We start from the raw sequence: 23,336 nt of genomic DNA, 5'->3' as shown, positions 1-23,336 counted from the left end.
CATCTAGTCCAACACCACTGCCATAAGCAGGGATACATTTAACTAGATGATGTTGCTCACAGCACTTGAATGTTTACAGGGATGGGACATCCACAGCTTCTCCTGGCAACCTGTTTCTGTGTCCCACCACCCCTCCTTATTTCCAGTCTAAACCTACTCTCTTTGTGTTTCAAACCTCTGCCCCTTGTCCTGTCACTACAGGGCCTGGTAATAAGTCATTCTCCATCTTTCTCGTAATCCCCCTTTATATATTGAGAAAGTTCTTTCTGAAGCCTTCTCTTCTGGCTAAACAACTCCAACTATTTTTTTTTTCTGTAGATCAGCCCTCTGATCCTTTTCATGGCCCAGTTTCACTGTTTCTTTTTGTTCCTACCAGGTTCTGCCAACACCCCCTCCACCCACACACATTTGTCAAGCAAAAGCAGAAGCCTTGTCAGCTGTTTCTCAGACACAGATAGGCACACACACACATACCCATACAGGTTTATCTGCATCTACAGCAAAATGGACTGAGACTGTTCAGAACAAGCAGCTCATTTTAACAACTTCTGTGTCCTCTGTTCCTTTGCAGAGATATCCAGCGTATTGGAATCACCCTCGTTGGTCACCAGAAGAAGATTCTGAACAGCATCCAGCTCATGCGAGTCCATTTGAATCAACTTGAGCCAGTTGAAGTGTGATGTTTACATCATCCTCATTCCACTAGTCTCAAACTCTGGAAAGGTCCTGGGGGAATTCAGAGGGATTTTCAATGTAAGAAAAAGATGTCAGTATGCTACTTGAAGACTTAATGCACACAGAGAGTGCACACTACGTGTCCTGTTCCATGAACAAAAACCAAGCCTTGCCATGATTTGGAAGCAGAACTGAATGACTGGTGACAATTACATGTGGCTGATGTCATACATTGGGAATGGGTTTGGGGAGGGAAGGTTATAATAACACGGGGTGGAGATGGAATAATGGCTTGGACAGATCACAAGCACCTGTTGCCTGTTGTCTGCCAACAAAAGGTATCTGACAACTTTACAAAGTCATCAGCAGGCTTTATTTATGGCTGAGAGCCCAGCAAAGCTGCAAAGACATAATAAAGGCAACAAAAAATTAGCTTTTTTTTCAGAAGAATGCCCTCGTGGTGTGAAAGATTATTCCTCAGATGGAGATGAGCATCAGGCTATCACTTGGTGTGCCAGCTCAGTTTGGAACTGAAGTTCCAGCTAGTGCACAGCATGTGGTAAGCAAAAACAGATGTCACCTGGTACTCAGGTTCAGAGTAAAGAATCGAAATTCAATGCTATTTCGTGTGCAGTTCTTGGGTCTGCTCCGTGATGGGAATGGCTAATCTTTTGTGCTGACGTGAGGAACAGTCCATCTCTATTTATGGGACTGCAGCAGAATAAACAACGATCCCTTGAATCCATCCCGCAAGACCTGCAAGTGAATGGGGAAACAAACAGGTTCTGGTTCTCACAAGCCAGTTCTTGTGAGGAAAGGTGTAACCTGTGATACCTGGAGATCCTGAGTACCCAGATCTTGGGTTTTATTTTCTTCTGAACCCTGTACAGTGAAAAGCAGAATGAAAAAATTCTGAAACCCTTTGCTGCTGAAAAATACTTCCTCTTTTTCTCACCCTAGCCATTAGGCACAGTTTGAATATTGTTTTTGAAGAAAATGCAGACATGCAATAGTCAACTTCAAAAAGACAGTTGGAATGGGTGAGGTGAAACTCTTTCACAAGGTTTTGTCAAGAGTGATCAGGGAATGGTACCAGTCCCTTAAAAAAGGGCTAACAGTGTTCTTGGATTCAACAGTGTTGATCCCAAGGCACATGAGAATGACCAGCATGGCAGAGCTTATGTATCCCTTCAGGCAGACTAGTACTTGTTTGTGGGAAACCCTGCTTCAAGAAGGAGCAGAGCTTTGGGGCTCTATCTATCTATCTGTCTATCTATCTATCTATCTATCATCTATCTATCTATCTATCTATCTATCTATCTATCTATCTGTCTATCTGTCTATCTATCTATCTATCTATCTATCTATCTGTCTCTCTATCTATCTATCATCTATCCCTATGAAGTTGAACTTGAGAGGAAAAACTCATAAACTATACACTTATCTACCTCATCAACACATAGGAAGGGAAATGGACATGTGGACATGGCCCAGGTAAACAAGACCCCAGTTATGATACCCTCTGTGTGTCTGGAGAGGAGATAACCCCAGCTGTTGTGATCTGTGCTCATCTGAGGACTAGACATGAACTTCATGTATTTCTCTAGGTGTCAAGAATATCAGAACTTCTTCACATACTACTCCTGTGTGGATTTAAAGATTCTCCCAGTCAACCCAACAATTGAAGACCAAAAAGTCACATTTAAGAGTGATTGAAGAGTCCAATAATATGATGGGAGGTGCTCCAGAATAGTTGCACTGGAATAGCCAATGCAGTTCAGACTCTTTGTTGTAACATTATTTTAAATTTTTTAGCTGAAGAGGGAGAACAGCAGCACATTTTCAAGATATAAAAAAGTCAATACAAAAACAAGAAAAGGAAACATGAATAAAACATTCATGACAGTACAAAGAGAGTGTGAAGATAAAAAAAACCAAATCATATCCGACTGGAGTCCAACCTAGAAAATCTGAGTCTGTGCTTTTTAAGGGGTTTCTGGAAACTTGTAACACTCACACATCCAGTCACATGTATGCTGACTGACTGTCAGCTCCACCCACGGCATCTGAGACAGAACAAGTGTTGTCCTCTTCAGAAAGCATATTGAGCACAAGATGTTGAGGGGAATCTGTGGTCTCTAGCACCTTCCATATATATATTCACCAGAGGACAACAGTGCATGTATGCATCTTCATATATGAGTGTATTCTAGAAGTTCTGTGTGCCATTTGGGGAAACTAAGCAGCCTTTCTTTTCCATGCCTTGAGTGGTCAGGATTACTGGAGAGATTAGCAATTTAGATAGAAATTTATGGCCTCTTTTCAGCCTAGTAGAAAATTACATGCAGAAGAAACATTTTCTTGCTCTCTTCATGCGATAGGAAATTAAATGGGAGCCTTGCCTGAATTCTGTTGTGTTAACAATGAGCCTTAAAACTGCACAAGGAGCAGGCTTGGCATCCCATTTGAATGCAAATGAATAACTTTTTTCTGTAAGAAGTGTCTCCATTCTCTTTATTCCCAGTGTGTTCCCAGTTTTCAGGCAGTTATTCTCTTACACAGTTTGGGATGCAAAGGTTCTTAAATTGCAATGCACCTTGTGTCATTTTCCATCATGTCACTCCCTAACTGTGCAAGCATGGAGGAAGGGCTGTCATGGCAAAAGCATTAGAAGTACCCTGATCTTACTTTTCTCAATCATCTGAAACCAGAAATTCTATATTCTCTTTCCACAGTCATTTGGAATGTCCTCCAGTATATGAGCAACCCTAATAGGTAAGCATGGAAATGAGGGAAGGCAGTGGGCTCAGCTAGGCACCTGGTATCTGCCCTTCACCAGAAGAGTGAGAAACAGTGCTGAAAATGTTACAGAGCTTTGCCAAAGAAGCAAGGGGAGAAGTTATTGCCCACCTTTACTCCATATGATTTCTACAACAGGCAGTGCACAACAGTAATGAATAAACTAAATGCACAGGGATCAGTGGACAGACCTTCTTAAGAGTGTTAGGCATTTGTAAGAAAGCTTGGAAGAGTCATGCCTATAGCTAGAAAGAATATATTTCAAAGATTAATGTCTTTTGTGCTTGAACACCAACTTTTCACTGTCTGGAAACAGGAAGAAACTTCACCTTAAGGCAAGCTGTTTTGTAATTATTCTTGATGAGGTTCCTTGAACCTGTCTTTTTGGTGTCTGCTGCTGGACAGCCTCCCAGACAGATAATTGGATCTGCACCAGGATGTCAGTTAATGTTCTGTGCTGCCAGAGAGCACGTCGGGCAAGCACGTTCCCACCTATGCTGCTTTGGCAGCCAAGTGGAATTCTCAGCCAGGAGCTACATGCCTGTGCACTCCTGCCTCACTAAGCCATGGCATGTTTCTGCCAGAAGCAGGCCCTGCTCACCAGAGTGTTCAAAGACAAGCACGTAAGCTAAGATTTATTTCTTCCATGCCTGAAATGATTTTAAGGAAAGGCTCAATGAGAGTATAACTTACCCAGTGATTTCTGTGCTTTGCACCCAGTAGCTTCAATGCATGTATGGGTGCAATGGCTGAAGTCCCTGTTTTCTTGTTTGCTTGTTTGGTTTTTTTAATTGAAGGGTGTAATCTTGGTCCATGCTTCAACAACACTGTACTAGGGCTAATTGAGGGAGCACAGGCTGCTCAGTGGAGAGAAATGCTGGAAGACTCTGTTTAGCACAAATATATTCAGCACCTAGGGCTGTCTAGAAAGAAAGAAAAGCTGCTGTAGCTAGTCCCAGACAATTCATATGTTATGAAGCTGAATGAAACCTGTGGCTGTGGTGGGAAATGATGAACACCACCAAGGAACTTGGCTTTGCTAAACAAACGAGGGTAGAGCTGTCCCTACCACTGGACATTCCTTGGTCATGATTCCAGCCAACATGTCTACCGGAGGGCAATTCCAAGTGAAGGTAACCAGCTTGAATCCATCCTGCTTTTGGCACATTTTCTCACCAGCTGGCTACACAATTCTTCTTCATGAAGAATTCATGTCTTCTACACCTAGAGATGCAGCTAGGCATTAGATTTGGGTTCAGGACAAAAGTGATAAATTCTCTTCCTGAAACCAGGTAATGCAAGAGGGGCAATGCAATCAGGTGATCACTTGTGTTGATTTAGCAACTGTTCATGAGTAACAGGCATCTGGAGGATTGCAGATGACACATAAATTTGAATCTTTGGATATCATTAAAAGACAGCATGGAAAAGCAAACCTCATTGCTCTACCTAAAAGTCTAATCCTTCACTCTTTAAACCTATATGGAAAAAATGGCACCTCTCTCAGAATTTACATTTTGTTGTGGCATTCAAGGTCACTGTGTTCATCGTAAAGCTGTTCCACTTCAGTGTTGTTGAAAGGGCTGTGCTGAGCTGATGAAAAGCCACTGTGTCTTCTAGACTTTGTGGAGCAGTAACTGGGACCTGTTCAAAGAGGAATCACTCCCCCTGGTGTGCTTAAATGCAGAGCTTAAGTGTCCCGGTGTGCTGTAGTACAGAACTGCCCTCAAAAAGCCTTGCAGCTTGGCTATTTCATTGCCCTTTCCTGGGGGATGAGAAAACTCTCTTCCTGAAATATTCTCAGCTGAAACATGCAGATTCATGAAAACATTCTGAGATTTCCTTCTGGTTCCTTCCATGACCTCTTTTCCTCAAACAAACAGGGTAACGTGGTCTTTCACTCAAGTGCTGCAAGAGCAAGTCACAAGTATGAGTGCAATGGGTTGACATCTATGCCCCAAATACTTAATAGTTTGGCCTGTTACTTATGTTTCTTACACAAGACCAAGTGTCCCTAGCTGACAGTGATAAAGCTGTTAGTTTCTGAAAACTTACTCCTTTAAATTCAGACCATGCTAAGTAAGCTTGGATTTTTTCCAGTTTACAGTGACACTAGAAACTACACAGGTTGCTGGCTACAGCTGGAATTTGAGTTACATCTCATTACATTTTGGACACTTTTAGCCAAACCCACTACTGCCTGTGCATTTGGACAGCTGGAGCAGATTGATCATTTATAAGCATTTTTATTGCTGAGATCAGACTCTTACCCTCTTTGAACTCTACTAACTCTGCAGGTGAACAGGAGATTAAAAATAAGAAAATCAGATTTATTCAGAGAAGTTGAGTTGAACAGATATGAATGACAAGGCACTATCTGAAATAAGCTATTTAAAAATAGATCTATTCACGTTGTTCTGTTAGAAGAGACAGTAATTATAATGTGCCTCACTGTCTCTACTATTAAGGTAGAAGAGAAAACATTGGTCTTTACCTTCCAGGACAATACACTTCACCTCTTGACTCACTGTTGAGTTTAACTTACATTTGACTGAAGAATTTTTGCTAGAAAGGTATCTAATCCTGGTTAATTCAGGAATAATGAATCTACAAGATATCTTGGACTGTTTTTTCCCATGGCTGTGATAATTTTTAGTTGCAGTTTGCCTGTCACTTTTTGTTTACTAGCCAATTTGGATAAAAAGATGTTTGTAATCTGATACTTCTGCAGTTTCCACAATTATTGGGTCACATACTTGATTCTTTATATTCTAAAAAAAGGAAATATTTACATGTGTCCCTGTCACACATCTTGTTTGGTCCTCCCATCCTTGTTATGGTTCTCTTCTTCTCATCTTCTGCCTTCCTTTCTAAGAAGAGAATATCAAGAACAGACAGAACCAGTCTCACTAATACCCTACATGGACAGGAAGCAGCCTCTCACACTGACTGCTCTCTGCTTGTTCACTCACAGATCACAGTAAGCCTTTCACAATTGCGTTCTTTGACTCAATCAGGGCACTCTGATCCTTCTGACGTAAAGGTTTTTTTGGGAAACCCATTCTATGTAGATAGAAAGTGCACACTTTATTTTTTTTTTCCAGCTGTCAAGCCCTACTCTTAGAGGGGATTTTTCAAAGAAATGGATCTTCGTGTTGGCATTTTACAATGCTAAGCAGTTTTTAATCAGTATTTCAATCTAACAGACCATAAAATGATCCATAAGTCAATTCTGGACTATGTCAGATCAATTGTATGGGAACCTTGCTATCCAAATCTCAAAGCAAGTATTCACAAGAACTCTCTGAATTAAGAAAAATATATCAGTGCCTGCCACTTCCTCCCTAGACACAGTTTTCCCTTGCTTGTTCAGCACCTCTTCAGAAGAATCCAGCATCTAGCTGTTCCTGGGTTGTAAGCCCTTCTTAAATACTATAAGGAATGAACCTGTGACTCCAATTTAGGGAAACTCCAAGGGCAGAGGAGTTACAAATCCTGGGCCATATTGCTATAGCATTTTTCAATTACAACCAGTAATTTACAAATATAAAATGTCTAAAAATGAAAGTGATGCAGAACTTTTGAATCTCTAATGGCCCTATCAAAGACAGGCCTTACCACCTCACCTGCCAAATGCTAGCTCATGACTGCTGGTTTGTATCCTATCAATTTTTTCCTTTTCTGCTTTGAGAGAGTACCTGTCAGATAGGTCCCCCACAAGGTACAGCCAGGGCAAAGCCAGATGAGATAATCTCCAAGTCACATATGTGTGATCCTATGGGTAAGCATAACAGCAGTACCCGAGGGTCTAAAATAACTCAAGTCAAGAAATTCTTAAACTACATCCTCTCTGAAACTGAAATAGATTAGCTGGAGCAACTATGGATCACAGGCTCAGGCAATCAGGTGTTGAAATCTTTTAGTGGATCTGGATGGCCATGCTGTAAAATTCTCCTGTCATTTGTTCTGAAGCTGACTGTGCTGTTGGCTTGCACCGGGCTGTGATGTGTGTGTTTCATCGTAGCAACTTGATGGTTGTCCATACATCACTTGGGATTTGTGGTGCCATTCACAGAGGAATGGAGCATGTGAATTACCAAGTCTTTTAACCTAATGACAGATATAAAAAATAACATGCACCCCTTCCAGTCCTCTCTTCAAATGGATCCATCATAGTCAAGATCCCACAATACTGAACTGCTCTCAAGTTCTTAAGCAATTGTATCCATGATGTCCCAGTCATCAATCTCCTCTGCTTTTTCATTTTTTGGCATACCAAAAGTCGGGTCAAGGATCCTTTCCTGGATCTCCTCTGTCTTGTTTAATCATCTGCTTAGATGGTGGAATAGGTAAAAAAGAAGTATAGGTTTATCCCTAGTCCATTAATGTAAACTGGAGAACTAATTTCATTTTCTTCAAGTTTGTAGTGTACCAGTGCCTAAGACTGAATATTTTTCACCATGAGCTCGAAAAATACCATTCAAATGATCCAGAGGGAGAACTCTGTGTCAACAAATGTCTCCATTTACACACCACCACTTCATTTGAAATTCCCACAACAGCATTCCAGAATTATTTGCTGAAGGCAAAAAGAGTAAAGGATTCGGGGGGGGGGGGGCTTACCTGAGAGACAGAGAAAATTATTTTTACAAGAATTAAGTCATAGCAGAGAGTTAAGACAGAGCAAATGAAAGATTTATGTTCTTCAGAGGAGAAGATGAAGGGAATAAGAATTACAGTCTGAGCAAATACATAAGACACCAACAAGCAAACCCTTGAAGAATTTTAAAGTAAGAAACATCTTTGGGCTTAGAGCCTCAGAAGGACTGAAAATGTAGCAAATCTAGATTTTCCAACATCTCTAGGCAACCTGCTCCTGTGCTTTATCACCCTCCCAGTAAAATACATCTCCTGGTGGAACATGCTGTCCTTCAGCTCATGCTGGTTGCTTTTTTTTTCTGTCACTGGACACCACTAAAAGAGCCCATCCAGATCTGCCTTCTATAAACTCTCCCTTCAGACTTCTGTACATGTTGGACAGTCCCAGGTCTCCCTGCCTCACCTCACAGGAAAAAAACTCCCCTCCCTAAATTGTCCTAGTGGCCTTTTGTTGGACTCTGTGTGGCAGCTACATGTCTCTCTTAATTTGGAAGCCCAGATCTGGATGCAGGACTCCAGGTGGTGCCTGACCAGAGCTGAGGGGAATGGTCACCTCTCTTGATCTGGTGGAAGCATTCTGTTTAATGCAGCCCAGGATCAGCTTTCTTGCTGTCAAGGATACATGGCTGGCTCATGTTCAACCTGTGGACCATCAGTGTCCCCAGACTCTTTTTGCAAAGCCATACAGCCAGAGGCATGATTTGTAACAGGGTTTTTTTTTTTTCAGCATTTCATTTTAGTGCAGGAATTAAAAGAAAAATGTATCCTTGATTTTGTGGGATGGAGAGAAAGAACTATTCATATAATGAAATACAAGTGCAAGCATAACAAGCATAACAAGCATAACAAAATAATTATTTACAAACATTAGAAAGGGCAAACAAAAGGGGGAAGGAATTGTTTATATTAATCATAACTTCTGTTTATAACCTCCTGTTGATGAGCTCTTACTCATGGTCTCTATTAGCAGGGCAGTACAGAACCTGAGTGGATGCTCCTACTTAGCATTCATCATGTAAGAGAAGTTCATCATGCACAGTGCAAGGCTTACGTCCCACTTCAGTCTTATTTTATAGTGTGAGTGGGATGTAAAGGAGTTCATCAGCCTCATAATGGCTCTATTTACACAGATTTTTTCCCCTCATAAAAGTAGTTCACTTAAAATGCCTTTACTTCAATGAAATGTCACTATATTTACAGTGAAGTAATCAAGAGCAAGATTAGACCACCATCTGTAGCAGATTTGATTTGAAAAATGTCTAACTCTCTGAAAAGTTGTTTTTATTAAGCATCTACATGGAGAGATAAGTGACCCTCTTTTGGAACTTTTCATACTTTCTCAATTGGAATTTAGACAATGGACCAGTGACGGTTTTAAAGCAGAATATTGAAAAATCAATGGGATGGAAAGATCTACGATGTTAGTTTCAGTAGAAGAAGATTTTGATGTTCCCAGGGAAGAAATGGAAGCAAAAATGTAATGTACCCATAGTACAGCCATGTATAAGCACAAAGTACACATGTTTCTGTACACACCACAGGTGCATACATATATACACCACAGAGATGTTTGGCTTAAAAATTATTTGAAGTGTCAGTATGAAAGTAATGGTACATTTCTTATTTCCTTACACTTACAGATTGTGGCATTGACAGTTACTAAATACAGTGGCCAGCTGGTTGACTATCATAAATAAAATACTGGCATTTATTGCATTATTCCAGGTTGTATCAAATGAAAATTCAGCCCTGTAGTATCTTAAGGAGAAAACTCAGCATTATAGGAAGAAGCAATACAACAAGCAAGCTACAGATTTTGGAGAAATGAAAACAGAAATGAAATATGGAAATGAAAATTGTTTTGGATTTGCTTTTTTTTCCACCTGCCCTGCAGAGATTTTCTGTTCTTCAGGGTTAATTCAAATTAACAGTATAATGAAAAGATTATTCTCTCCTGCAACAAGGCACTGTGCTGATCTTCCATCTCTGCTTTGCCAAATCCTGGCAGCATAGGTGTTCCAGCATTTCAAAGAGAGTTTTTTTATCCTAGACAGATGTTTTGTGTCAAGAGAGAGACTTACTGAGTGTTAGCATATTAATAATAATTCTTTATCTACTCTAATTTAAAGTGAGCAGGAATTTGCTCACTGCTAAATGCCTAACACTTGATATCCCCAGTTCCATAGTATCACAAATATTTCCTGATACTCAGCACACACTTTTGCTTATCAAATTTCAACCCTTTTTTTGTTGTATTTTTGAGGCCTTTTTGAATATCTGCAGTCTGTGACTGTTGCATGCCTTTCTGAAGCATATGATTAGGTGAGAAGAGATGATGTGGCGTGCTGTGATGTGACATGACAACGAGACTGTAGGAGAGAATGGAAGAAGGAAATGCATCCACATGAGGAACAAATTGGAAAGACAGCTTTGGAAAGAAAACCACAAGTCTGTGCACACTGAAGCAATGCTTTTCAATTTCAGAAGGGTAGATAAGAGATTATATGAATATTTCATATATACATATGTTCAGACATCTAAATTTTAAATTAATAATATCACTTTCTCAAAGCCATCTGTATTAATTGAAGGGGCAAACCATGAAGCCATGTCTGATGTCAAATGTTACCTTACAATACAGCTGGGCCCACAGAACAACAGTTCCATTTGAATACATTATTAACAATGAGGATGCATTTGCACAATCTGCCCTTCTGGGTTCTTTGGATATTTTTTTTATGATGACTTTGGTTTAGAATCACTTTCAGACATCAGAACTTCATACTGCATATTTCTATTCACAGTTGAGATTGCAGAATATTTTCATAGTGGCACATGAAGAGCTGATGGCTTTGGGCACGGTATGAGAGAGAAAGCATGGCATGAAGTTTCATATTAGTTGTATTCGTGTTGTAATGGGTGACACTGAAGTCATTTACAGCTCTTGTCAGTACCATTATCTTACAGGATTAAAGTTTGCTGCTTCTTTTCTCTGTATCAGGCTGCCTGCAGGCTCAGACAGGCATTTCCCCCCAGGACACAGTTCCATTAGGGTACAGGGACAAAACACTGCCTCCTTTTTTAAGACCAAACTTCTGCAGAAAAGTTCACTGACAAGATTTGTCTTCCTTGGCAATTCTGAAGTTATGGCTTGTGGAAGAGACACAGACTTGCCACTGATTTGACAGGTTGATAGAGGAGGAAAAGGTGGACAGTTGCAGAGACACCCATGTCACAAATAAAGAAAACACAGCAGTTTAACCCACAGGTGAATACCAAAGCAGATGAGATTGTAATAGTTGTGGCTGAAAATTTATTTAGTGGCCTGAGGATTCTTGACATCATCTTCCTTTTCCATTATCACCTTCACCAAACTGATGGCTTCTTTCACCACAGCACTGTGAAGAGCAGTCTCTCCTGCAGCACACGATTTCCTTATTGTCTCTCACACCACATCAAATGTGCCAGAAACACTTCAACAGCTAGAAATCCACAGCACAGCCACAGGTATTTCATTAGTGGAAAACTGAGAGATAATAGGAAACTACAGGATTTTCAAGATTTCCATGGCAATGAGTGATGAATATCCATGGAACTAGGGAGATGAAGCATAAGATTTCTTGCAAGTCTCAGGAAATTGTCAGTTCAAGGCTCATCTCATTTTCATATTAGGAGTGACTTTCTAGAAGACAGGCTGGGTTTTGTCCTGTGAGAAGGAGGACCATAAGATCTAATCTAGTTTCTCATCTGTGCAGGATTCAATTTGTTTGGACCCAAAGGCAGATATTAGATCTGTGAGATGAATTGCCACTCAGAGTGAACAAATTCACTGTCAGCATTTCTCATTTAAGTGTTTTAGCAGTTTGTTTATTCCACTTCTGTTCCCAGTCATAATTTTATACTTTCTAAACACTTAAGTGTGAGTATCTCAAGCACTTGGAAATGCCACTTCACCAGATTTCTGTGAAGTAGCTTTGGTTTTTGGCTCTGAAACAATTAATGATCTTTTACAGATGGAGAAGCTGTGGCACAGAGAAATGAAGATCTTTGTTCATAGATAGGAGATTGACCATGACTAGGTTTCACACATAAATCACTATTGTCTACCTTTTTTTATACTTTTTCTGAAACAGGTGGATTCAATTCTCACACAATGCAGAGTTGCTATGAAAAGCAACGGGGTTGCATTTTAAAAAGTGACCCTGCAAAAACTCACAGTGTGAATGTAGTGTTCATCCTGAAATTTAGGCAAAACCACAAATAAATACTACTGCTCCTGAGGGCTACATGATTTTACAAGAACTTCAGATGCATTCTCCTCTCATGAATTGTGTTTGTTCAGGGAGGAGGCTCCTCCCCACGAGTGTTTACTTTGCTCTCTCGGGCAGGTCTGTGTAGCAACATCTGTGAGAATGAGCTTCAGATAGGAAAAGCATCATCTGGATCCACACTGCTCCTGTCAGCACTGAAACATGTCTGCAGAGGTGATCACAATGGGATCTTTCTCCATTATCAATCCAGACAAATCAAATAGGAAAAAGAAATGGAGAAAAAAAGCTGAGAATGGGATACATTCCAAGGACAAAATTGATTTACAGCTTTTTAGGTCATCATAAATACACAGTTTAGGGAGATGGGTGTTGTAGATTGTGTAGGTACACAATTCACCTCTTGGAGTTAAAGCAAAGTATTCAGAGGTATCAAGAAACTGAGTCATGGGTAAGTAAAATAAAACATCCTCGAGCAGGTAATTTTCACTAGTTCTTTGGGGTCCTGAGTGAATCTCTTACATGGTTCTGAACAATTTCTGTGCCATGTTTTATCATTTGGATGTCCTGATACTGTCCTTTCAGATATTTATACCTCCTTACAGCTCAGATGTCACTGTTTCATTGGCAGCTGAGCAGCACCCACTCTGTCCCACCAGGCAGTCACAGGCAGGGCTGCCTCCCCCACTGCACCCAGGGACATTCTAATAAATTAACCATCCCAGTGCTCAGTCCCCACTGTTCAGCCACTTCCTCTTCATGCTGCCAAGTTTATTTCCTTCTACAGCTCCAGTCTGGTACCCATTGCCCAAACATGCAGGCCCCGGGAGTTTTCTCCTAAAAAAATGTTGCAGCCTAGAGCAGCACAAGAAGGGGTGTTACCCATCTCAGGAGTGCAATAGATTTTACAAGCAAGAAGTTTCTGAATAGCTCGTTATCCTCCAAGGCCTGGAGCATGGGAGATTCTCAAAGCCTGGAACAATAAAAATTGCCCATTCATAGGCCTAAAATAAATACATTTGTTACAGGAAATGAGTTTTGCTGCATCAGCAAACCAGACTTGGTTAGAGGTTTTTGTTCTCAAGGCAGTGGACATGTTGAGAACTCTCAAGACACACATGTAAATGATCCACCTTTTATAGATCAGACATTTTGCATAACCAGAAGATCTATTATCCAGCTTTTACATGACTAGGGAGCTGATGAAGATGTCACAAAGGAAACATAATTCTGACTCAGGTGGTAATTCAGCATTCCAGGGTTATTGTACCTTTATTGTACTTGACTAGACTTTGTACAAGGTGTCAAGTTACCTTCCAATCTTACACAGCCAGGCCTCAGCATTTTCCAGCACACAGCATCTGAGATCCATGCAGAAATTGCACATATTCCTGACATTATTTCTGAATTTCTGCTCCCATTTCAAGTCCATCAACCAGTTTCAAGTAGACTGGATCATTGATTCTTGCCATAGTACAAAATTCAGTAACCAAATCCTCTCTTTCTGGCAGATGGCAATACACAACCAGAGCACAAAGCTGTCTCTTTGATTCTCATCCTCCTGCTCTAACCAGGAAATTCGGATAAAAAAGAATCCTAATTAAAGATTTAAACCTTTCATCTTGCTCCATCCCAGCATGGGAGCTTCAGCTCAATACAATACATAATGACCCCTCTGGAAAGGTTGAAAATAAAGATGTCATTGTTAAGAGAAGTAAATAATTTTTAAGTAACATAAAGGTTGGCTGCATGCCCATCGTAATTATCTCTGATACTGAGAGCCACAGGGGCTCAGCCTGTAAAGTCCCAGCCAGCTTAATCTGCCAAATTAAAAAAAAATCAAAACAACAAAAAGAAAAAAAAAAAAGAAGGAGCTTCTTCTTCATCTCTTTATTAACTTAAGTAAAATAAGGTGCTATGCTAAGAAAATGTACTAACAACATGCAGCATCATGCTTTTCATAAGGAGGGAATGAAAACCCTTCTGCCTGCTTTTAATGAGGTGGGCTGTGCTTAAGAAAATGAGAAGTCAAGCCTGCAGTTTCTGACAAACGTGCTGAAAGGGCAAGACTGGGGTCACAGCAGATCTTGCCAACAAGGTGTCACACCCCAGATACACGAGGCTGGAGAGCAAATTTAGGAAAAGAGCTGTGTCTCTCTGACCTGCATCTCCAAAATGTGATACAGAAACCAAAGAAGAAAGAGCTGAAAAGGGTGAAGAGACAGGAGTATACCTGAGTATGGAGTCAGCCCTTGTTCAGCATTCACTGGCTCTGCACAGCACTAGGTAGTGCTGTCAGCTACTCGTCTTTACCAGCACTGCAATTCCTGAGTTATTAAAAAGATAGATAAGATAAATGGTTGTCATAGTTCCTCATGGTTCAGTGGATAATATAAACATCTACAACCACAGCCCTGGCCTCTGTTTGGCTGCCTTTCTGCTCAAGGGAACAGAGGTATTATGCACTTGTGTTTGGATGTTAGTCCCAAGGAAACATTGAAATATAGGATATAGGGCTCATCATTTACCCTAAACCTATTGTGGGAAGTAGGTCCTGATGCTCCATTAGTTTCTCACAAAAAGATGAGAGAAACCTTTCTACCAAGTCTGCAGGGTTTCTGAGCACTTCATGGAAAAGGGGGCTGTTCTGAAGTCTTTACAGCTTCTCTCTATGCCTGCAGACTGTGATTTCCTCAGTGTTAGGAACAGGCCAAAATGTAGACAGCAGCAATGTAGGTGTCCCTCAGTTTAGTAGGTTCCTCAGGAAAATTGGTCAGGTCTTCCTGTCACTTGTTACTCCTGGAGAGAGACAAGAATTAAACCAGATTTAGTCTGAATTATTTGTAAGATAAGTTAAAAAACACTCTGGGAGCTGATTACAAAATAATTAGGATTTTGAACATGAAGTTGCAAGAAATTTAAAATACAGATAAAAGTCAAGCTTAAGAATATTTTTTTCTCAGAAGAAAATATACATGATAGTTTGGAATAACATTTCATTGTGATCTATGTTGGGTAGTCAAAAAATCACATTTTTTGCCACTGCTGAAGTCTAAATCTTTTAGATTACTAATGTTTGGGCTCCTTGAAAGGACTATTTTACAGTTTTACAGAACTGTGTTTCTGCTGAAGAATGTTTTACAACTCTACCTGTATCTTCTGGGTTTGCCTAATTATTTTGTCTAGTGGTTTTTTGAGCCACTCTAATCAATTTTACTGCTTTGTCTTTCAGGATAAGATCACTGTCTGTATAATTCTACTTTTGCCTTAAAATTGTTTGCTTTGTGCCTAACACATTCTCTGTCTTTATTCTCAGCAGGATGTTCATTATGTTAAAATGCCTACAGTGAATTTTTAAATTCTACTATTAAAATTTTGTGAAGACGCAGTAAATGCAATACCCCTTTATTAAAACTTTATTCAAACTTCTGTAAAGTATATTCTACGTTATTTGGAGTGATTTTTAACGTAGGTGCTCATCACCTGATTGGATATGTGTATCCACATAAGACTGGATTGTTGTGCAGATGTCATGAACTTCTGTGACAGGGCTGTGAAAGAGGGTGTGTGTGTTGTTGTACCTGTAAAGTATTCAGGAATCAAGAAACTACATTCTTTTGTTACAGATTTTCTTTTCCCCCAGGTAGCTAAAGTCGAATTTTGAGAATGGTTAAAGCACAATGATTTTATTAAGGAAACATTAAATATATTTTGATTTAAATTATATTGAAGAGTATCAAAATACTGCTTGACTGTTGGTTCCATGCTCTGAAATGTTATTGCTAGTCTGTAATGAAGTCCCTCAACAAAGGGAGAGAAAAAGGAGAAGCTCCCTGCCTTTTTGTCCTTCTTGCCTTTCAATAGAGGAATTAATCTCTGCTCATGCCTCACTAGACTTATTCTTCCCAGACCTGTTTGATTGTGTTACTCATTGATTATTCATATTAAGATGACTCAAGCAGTGAGATTCTGTCACTTTTCTTGGAAGTTCATGCAATTATGAAATCTTTTCATTGTTTAATTATTAATCCTGAAAGTGATCCTTAAAGCCTGGTGGTGGGTCACTAATTATCATTTCAGTTTGACTGTCATTTAGCCTTTCCAGATTTTGAGGCTGTCATTCCATTTATGTTTGTTTAAATACTGTAACTGTGTCATAGTATTTAACCAAGAAGAGAACTTCACTGGCTTTCATTGGAGTAAACAGAGCATCTGCTCCCTTTGGTAGCTGCCTTGTGATATCCAGCTAGGATTGGCTTGGCTGATAGTTCAGGTAACAACAGTTCTGACAGGTGTGTTAGTGGCCTGCAAAAGATAAACATGTACTTTTGTCCAGGACACAGAGCTGAGCAACATGGATTTTTCAAGGAGAACAGCAGGATCCATATATTGACCGGTTTATTTTTGCAGTGCTTTAGTTTGGAGAGGCTCCTATCTCCTCTCCTCTCCTCTCCTCTCCTCTCCTCTCCCTCCTCTCCTCTCCTCTCCTCTCCTCTCCTCTCCTCTCCTCTCCTCTCCTCTCCTCTCCTCTCCTCTCCTCTCCTCTCCTCTCCTCTCCTCTCCTCTCCTCTCCTCTCCTCTCCTCTCCTCTCCTCTCTCTCCTCTCCTCTCCTCTCCTCTCCTCTCCTCTCCTCTCCTCTCCCAGATTTAGTGATCCTGTCCTTGAGAACACAAGCCCAGCATTGGAATGGCAGTAGATCTGATGGCATTTATGATTTATGATTTTGAAAGTGAATGTGATGGATTAGGTCTGAGACAGGAACCACAGTTTATTTTATTTTTCTAACACTAGATAACAATTTGCTGAGCTGAGAGATGCCTTGCCCTACCCAGCACAAAAAGGCTTATTTTAAATGACTCCCTCAAATGCTTAAATAAACTTGAAACTCTCATTCTTGCTGGTCACTCTGGGACCCAGGCAGGCCGTGGTGAGGGTGTGGCCATTCTGCTGCAGTGAGAATAAATGAACACAAGGCTGCAGCAGAGACTGGAGTGGAGAACAAGGAGGGCTTGAAGAAATTCATCTCTGCCTGAACTTGACATATAAAGACTTGCTCGGCTTATCTCAGTTTGGAGAAGGCATGTATTTGCCAACTCCAGTTAAATACAAGCCATTTGAACTGGGTTTTAGTTCAAGTGGCTACAAACATCAACCTACCCTCCCCCTAAACTCTATTCTTTGGCAAACCATTGGCACTTGGGGGTCTATCAGACCCCATGTATAAAAAGTGCACAGGCTTTATGAGGGCAGATTTACAACATTGGAATGCAGCTGCTACCTCTAAATGTCAGGGAGTTTGTCCATAACTCTACACCTGGTTCTCATTCCCTGGCTTGACTGCACCCTGGCTCAGACAATGAGTCTCTCTTGGTTCATTTGAAAATGCAATATCAGCTAACAGAGCTCTTGTAATATAAATAACTGTTTTTTTTAAAAAAAGGTAGCATTTTTTTTTTCTGCCCAATTTAATTACATTTTCTTCAGCTGTGTCACATTTCTGGCCCCTGAGCCCCTCCATGCCAACTCCTGTGTGCTGCTCAGAGTGAAACCATTTGCACAGAAGGAGGGCAGGTAGTTGTAGAACAAGATTTGCCCAAAAGATCTTTTAGAAGAAAAAAATATCTTGCTGTACATAATGATTTGCATTCTGACACACTGAAGACCCCTTAAAGGGAGTTTTCAGTGAGGTTCCTCTCTCCCCACAAAAATCCTGCCATCTTTGAATAAAACATATTGCATTCTTTTGTAACTAGAAAAAAAAATCACCTACATGAATGAGCAGATGATTTGGGCTTGTTCTCAAGATTCCAAAGTCACAATAGAACTTTCCAGGCAGCAGCAGAAAGGAATGATAGAGGTGATTCAATGGGATCATGATAAGCATCAGCTCCTGCATAATTTCTCTCCACTGACTCACAGTGGGGTGAGTGGGTTTAGCAGACATGCACCCCTTGTAAATAGCAAAATGTTTTCTATCTGGGTGATCTCTATTGCTCTGTGGCTAAGTACTCCATCAGAATTAATAGGAGTTCAGCTTTTCTGGAAAACAGATCAGCCAAATGTGAAGATAATCGTTGCTGAAAATGCTTAGTCAAACAGAAATTTATTTATTTAATCTCTGCTTGGACATAGAAAAGTTCTGATATCTGTGTCCTACATACCTGCTGAAATGACATTTTCCCTTGAAGCAGTTCTGGTTCAGAAGCCATAACAGCAAAACATAAACTGGTTTTTATTTTCTTAACCCAAGATGACTCCATGTTAGCAAATATAAAGCTGTGGGTTTTAATGAGACACTTTCTTTAATAATTTGATGGCAATTTATTCTGAATAACAACAATTAGAAAATTTCCAGCAATTCTGAGACTAAAACTACTCTCCTCAAATCAGATGTCTGAGACCTCCTTAAGAGAGTTTACATTTATCTAATCAGAGTTGTGTTTCTAATACAGAGTTAAGTTGGATTCTACACAAAAAGAAGCTCATCTAGGCCAGTCCCTCAAAGATTAGTTACACTAATTTGTGCCAGAATTCTGCTTCCCTTATCACAGACACTGAATATATACTTATTTCCAGTCAGCTGTGATCTGGGTGATTGCAGGCTTTTGTATTTCCTTAGTAAGAATGTGGACCTGTCCAACATGCCAAAGGCCAGGAATGAATGGGTTTAGCAATTTTTTTAAGGGACTTGATGCATGAGCCCTCTTGCTTACACATCACAGAAGCATTTAAACCAATGCCAGAAAACTGACACCCACTGCATTCCACGTCTCAGTGGGGATACAAATGAAAAAATTTTCAAAAAGCATCGTAGCTCTGAATTCAGGCTGCACAGTCCCCAGTTCCACACCTCTGCTCTGTGTGTGCTGCACTTCCAAACAGCTCAGCTAGTAAGCTGAGAGCAAACACAGCTGTTCTTCTCTCTGAGTAGCTGAAAATGTTATCCTTCTTGGGGATTTTAAACCCATGTCACAACTGTGTCTTCCAGCTTATTTACCTGAGCAAGCTTTAAATGCCACCAAGGCAGCACAGGCATCACTGCAGGTGCGAAAGGCTGCTCAAAAAGCTGAGTAAATCCCAGACACCTAACCTACCACAAACATTCCTACATAAAATCTTTCTCACTGGGAGAGATTCTCTCTTCACACTTTCTTGTTCTATTGTCTTCCTAATTTTTATCTCTCTTCACACTTTTTTGTTCTATTGTCTTCCTAATTTTTGATCTACAGCACTCAAGGCTGTAGTATTTAGTGCTTTGCTTAAAAAACCACTGAATCAGATTAACACTCAGAGAGACAGCACATCTACCTTGAAACATGGGAAGGAAAAGGTGAGGTTTTGCCTTTGAAAATGTGAAAATAGTTTGAAGGATTTTAAAATACTGAGAAAAATAAGCTGATGGAGAAATCCTACAGCAACACAAAAGAATATTGGTCTGCCTTCAGACCGTGTCTCACTTACACCAGTGCTGTTACTCATATATTTGCACAGAATTTCTCTCAGAAAGGAGTGACTAGGGACCAGCTCAGTGCAGGGTCTGTGGGCTCTTGCACAAAAGACACCAAAGGGCTCTGGCATTGGAGCCTTCTTTTGCCTTGTGCTCTACAGTTAGAGAACCCCTACCTCAGCCACAATCAAAATAGCATTGCTAGAAAAGGGAAGATCATCAAATGTTATGTACCATAAATTAGAAATTTTATCTAAATTTAGTTTTCACTTTATCCAAATAGTTATTTCATACATGGGCCTTGCTCTAGTCAGTCCACCCTTCCATAAAATACAGGATGGCCTCTGTCACAGAGCTGTGCCTAGAATCCTAAATTGTAACTTTCAAGGCAAGTACCTTTAATCTGTGAGGTAAAGAAGCATGTAAGAGTATGAGACAGCAGCCACTAATTGCCTTGACCCCAATCACTAAAACTAAAGATTGGATATTACATTAGCCAATATCCAGAAAGAGGACAGAAGCCTGCAATGATGTGTGTTTCAGCTGGCTGTGCACTGTGCAACCACTGCTAGCACAATAACCTGTCTAAACAGAGACTGGAAATTCTTCATTAGATTTATTAGCCTTTAAATATGTAGGTTATCACTATTTGATGCAATCTTACAAGAGGTAACTTCATATGCAATGATTAACCCAGCAAGGTGCACACAAGTATTTCAAAGATTCAAAGTATAAGCAAAACCCCTGCTGTGACTGACAAATCTCTGGTCATAGCAGAGGTTAGGAAGAAACCTTTTACTCTGAGGGTGATGAGGCACAGGAAGAAGGTTGCCCAGAAAATTTGTCAATGTCTCAGCCTGGCTGTGTTGGAACCAGGCTGGATGGGGCTTTGAGTAACCTGGTCTGGTGGGAGATGACCCTGCCAATGGCAGGGCAGGTTGGGACTAGATAACATCTAAGGACCCTTCCAACACCTTAAATTTCTATGATTCTGTGAATTCTTCTCCATTTCATAAAACAGGGGAGGACACAGAGTGCAATGGTAGCACAAAGAGCAAAACAATTTCAACTGCAACATGCAAGGCACAGTTTAATGAGGCACAGACATTTTTCCTACAGACTGAATAGTTCTCCAGCTGACTAGCACAGAATACAGGGTGTTCTCCACCTCTGGCTTTAGCCAGCGCAGAAGGACAAGTACAAGGTCAAAGACAAAATGTGATTTATCACCATTTTGGCAGAAGGTGATGCTTGTACATGGTAAGTTCTGAACTTGGTTATGTGTAGCTGTCTCGCTTTTTTTTTCATTACCCTTCCTCTCCACCCCTGTTCCCATGTTTACAGAGTTTGTGCTCCCTTCCCCTTTGAAATAAAGGGGATTATGAGAATTTAAGGCCAGAAACAGCCCTAAACTCACAGAGGCTGATCTTATAAACATCTTAGATGCTTATAACTCTCCACATACCAGAGCTCTGGGTAAAGGTGTCTAGATGGAGCTTGTTTTCAAGAAGGTGTTGAGGATTAAAAATTTACCATTTGTTGAGGAATTTTGTTCCCCAGTTAATCAATGCTGCTGTTACAGATAATATCACTCCTTTTGTTTAAAATTAACATTGGCTTAAGCTCCAAGCCACTGTTTCTTGCTACATCATTCTCAGGTACTTTACAGAGCTGTTGCCAGGCTGGTATTTTCTCCTTGTGGAGATACTTAAGACTTGTAACATGCCACTTCTCATTTTTATTTATTTTAATACTTGTATGGACTGTACTTGGTAAGATTTTCAGTGTCAGGCATGTTTCCCCAATCACTGATTCATTGTTAGAGCTCCCGTCAACAAGTTTTTTAACTTTTCCGATGCTTTAACAATTTACATTTTAATTAACATTTTACATTCTTTCTCTTGCATAATACTTTGCATATGCACACCAAGAGTTTCACACTGGCTGTCATGTGGTGTGGATTTCTTTGTTCTCTACTACCCCAAAATGGTTTTCAGTTCTGTGCTCCCCCTCACACCCTGTCCATTGCTATAGGTAACTTTCTTCTTTGATAATCTTGGTTTATTTAGCTGTATTATTAAAAACAGAAAAACAACCCACACAAGACTTACGTCTCCCAGTATGAATCCAGATTGCCAAAAAACCCCCAGTGTCTTGCAAAACTCCTCTGTTTTAATCTTTATTCTGTTTATTGTTGCAGCGCTGATGGCAGAGTGAGCAGCAGTGACCTGCTCCTTGTCTCTTTGCATTAATCTTTCTGTTATCCAGTTTTACACTAAGCTCACAGTGAAACCTGAAAGAGAACCCAGGAGCAAAAGAACCTGGTCTCATTTTCCATTCCCCCATCTTCCTAACAGAATGACTAAACAGTAACAGGAGCAATGCCCTGGTCCCAAAAGGTTTATCCACAGATACTATGTGCTGCCTTCTTACCTTACATCCTCCTACAAGCAAGCATGGGCCTAGAATTTTCTATTTTCCCATGTCACCGGCTCACCACTCTGCACTGTCTGAACCAGCATAGAAAGTGTTCTGTGTTCCTCTGGAATAAAACAATTCATTCTAAAAACCAGCAGTTAGTGTTCGCTCTCAATTTGTAGCCCTGTAATCTGTGTGCACATGTGGCCAATTATTACTGGATTAATTCCTTCCACTTTAGGTAGGTCTCTATAGATTGAGCTGTATTTTAAGTTTTTTTTCTTCCCCCTTTACAGAGATTTTGAAACAGTTTCTGGAAAAGTTTAAACACACACAAACCCAGTGGCATTTGTTGAGCGTGAGCAATTCCAGTTACTGGATGACACCCAAGGCAAATGGCAACCCATGGAACTGATGTGTCTGAAGTTTTGTTTGTTGATGCCCTTTCAGGTAGCCAATACAAAAATATTTCCATAGGCCTGTGGCAAAACTTATTTAGAGAAAGAAAGGGAGAAAGAAGGACAGAAGACAGGAAAGTGATCATTAGAATAGGCACTGCTTGGTGCTATATTTGTTAAATAATTGTGACAAGGTAGAGCACATATCCCTTCTACACAGCATCACAGTACCTTCAGATGGGGAAGCTCATACAGAAAAGAACATACACGAAAAACAGTGTGGAAATAATGTGTTCTCTTTTCAAATGTCTTTCTGACAGCAGTCTTGTGTCACAAGCAGAATGACACTAACAGCCACAGCCTCCAGTTTGTGTTGAGCCTTGTACATTCAGAAAAGAGCTGGATTTCAGGTGTGCTGCAGGCACAGCTGCTGTGCTCCCCATGGTCACCGGGCTGGTCACAGGGTTCAAGAGCAATTTCACTGCATCATGTGGCTCTTACCTCAGAGAACTTACTGGATACTTAAACATACCAGCAGCGCCACACTATCAGATATTTCTGCTGCTGGGGAATGTTCTGTGCTCCACTGAGATCACTGGTGACGCCACGACTGCTTGATAACCCAATTCCCAAAACACCAGGGGGGTTTTAGCAGAGAATCCTTGGATGCA

The 23,336-nt window shown here is 40.4% G+C and overlaps 1 protein-coding gene across 4 annotated transcripts in view; it reads left to right on the top strand.

Annotated features, from left to right (window-relative positions):
- EPHB6 (EPH receptor B6) overlaps positions 1-1,297 on the top strand; it is a 66,737-nt gene extending 65,440 nt beyond the window's left edge. For all 4 annotated transcript variants that reach the window (XM_018908237.3, XM_018908238.3, XM_009102663.4 and 1 more), the window contains one exon: positions 572-1,297. In XM_018908237.3, the coding sequence (XP_018763782.2) occupies positions 572-680 (109 nt within the window). In that variant the 3' untranslated portion in view covers positions 681-1,297. The remainder of the gene's footprint in view (positions 1-571) is intronic.
- Positions 1,298-23,336: the final 22,039 nt, after the last annotated feature.

The sequence above is a fragment of the Serinus canaria genome, chromosome 1, assembly GCF_022539315.1.
Source record: "Serinus canaria isolate serCan28SL12 chromosome 1, serCan2020, whole genome shotgun sequence".
Classification (NCBI taxonomy): domain Eukaryota; kingdom Metazoa; phylum Chordata; class Aves; order Passeriformes; family Fringillidae; genus Serinus; species Serinus canaria.
This window is presented reverse-complemented; position numbering and strand designations above follow the sequence as displayed.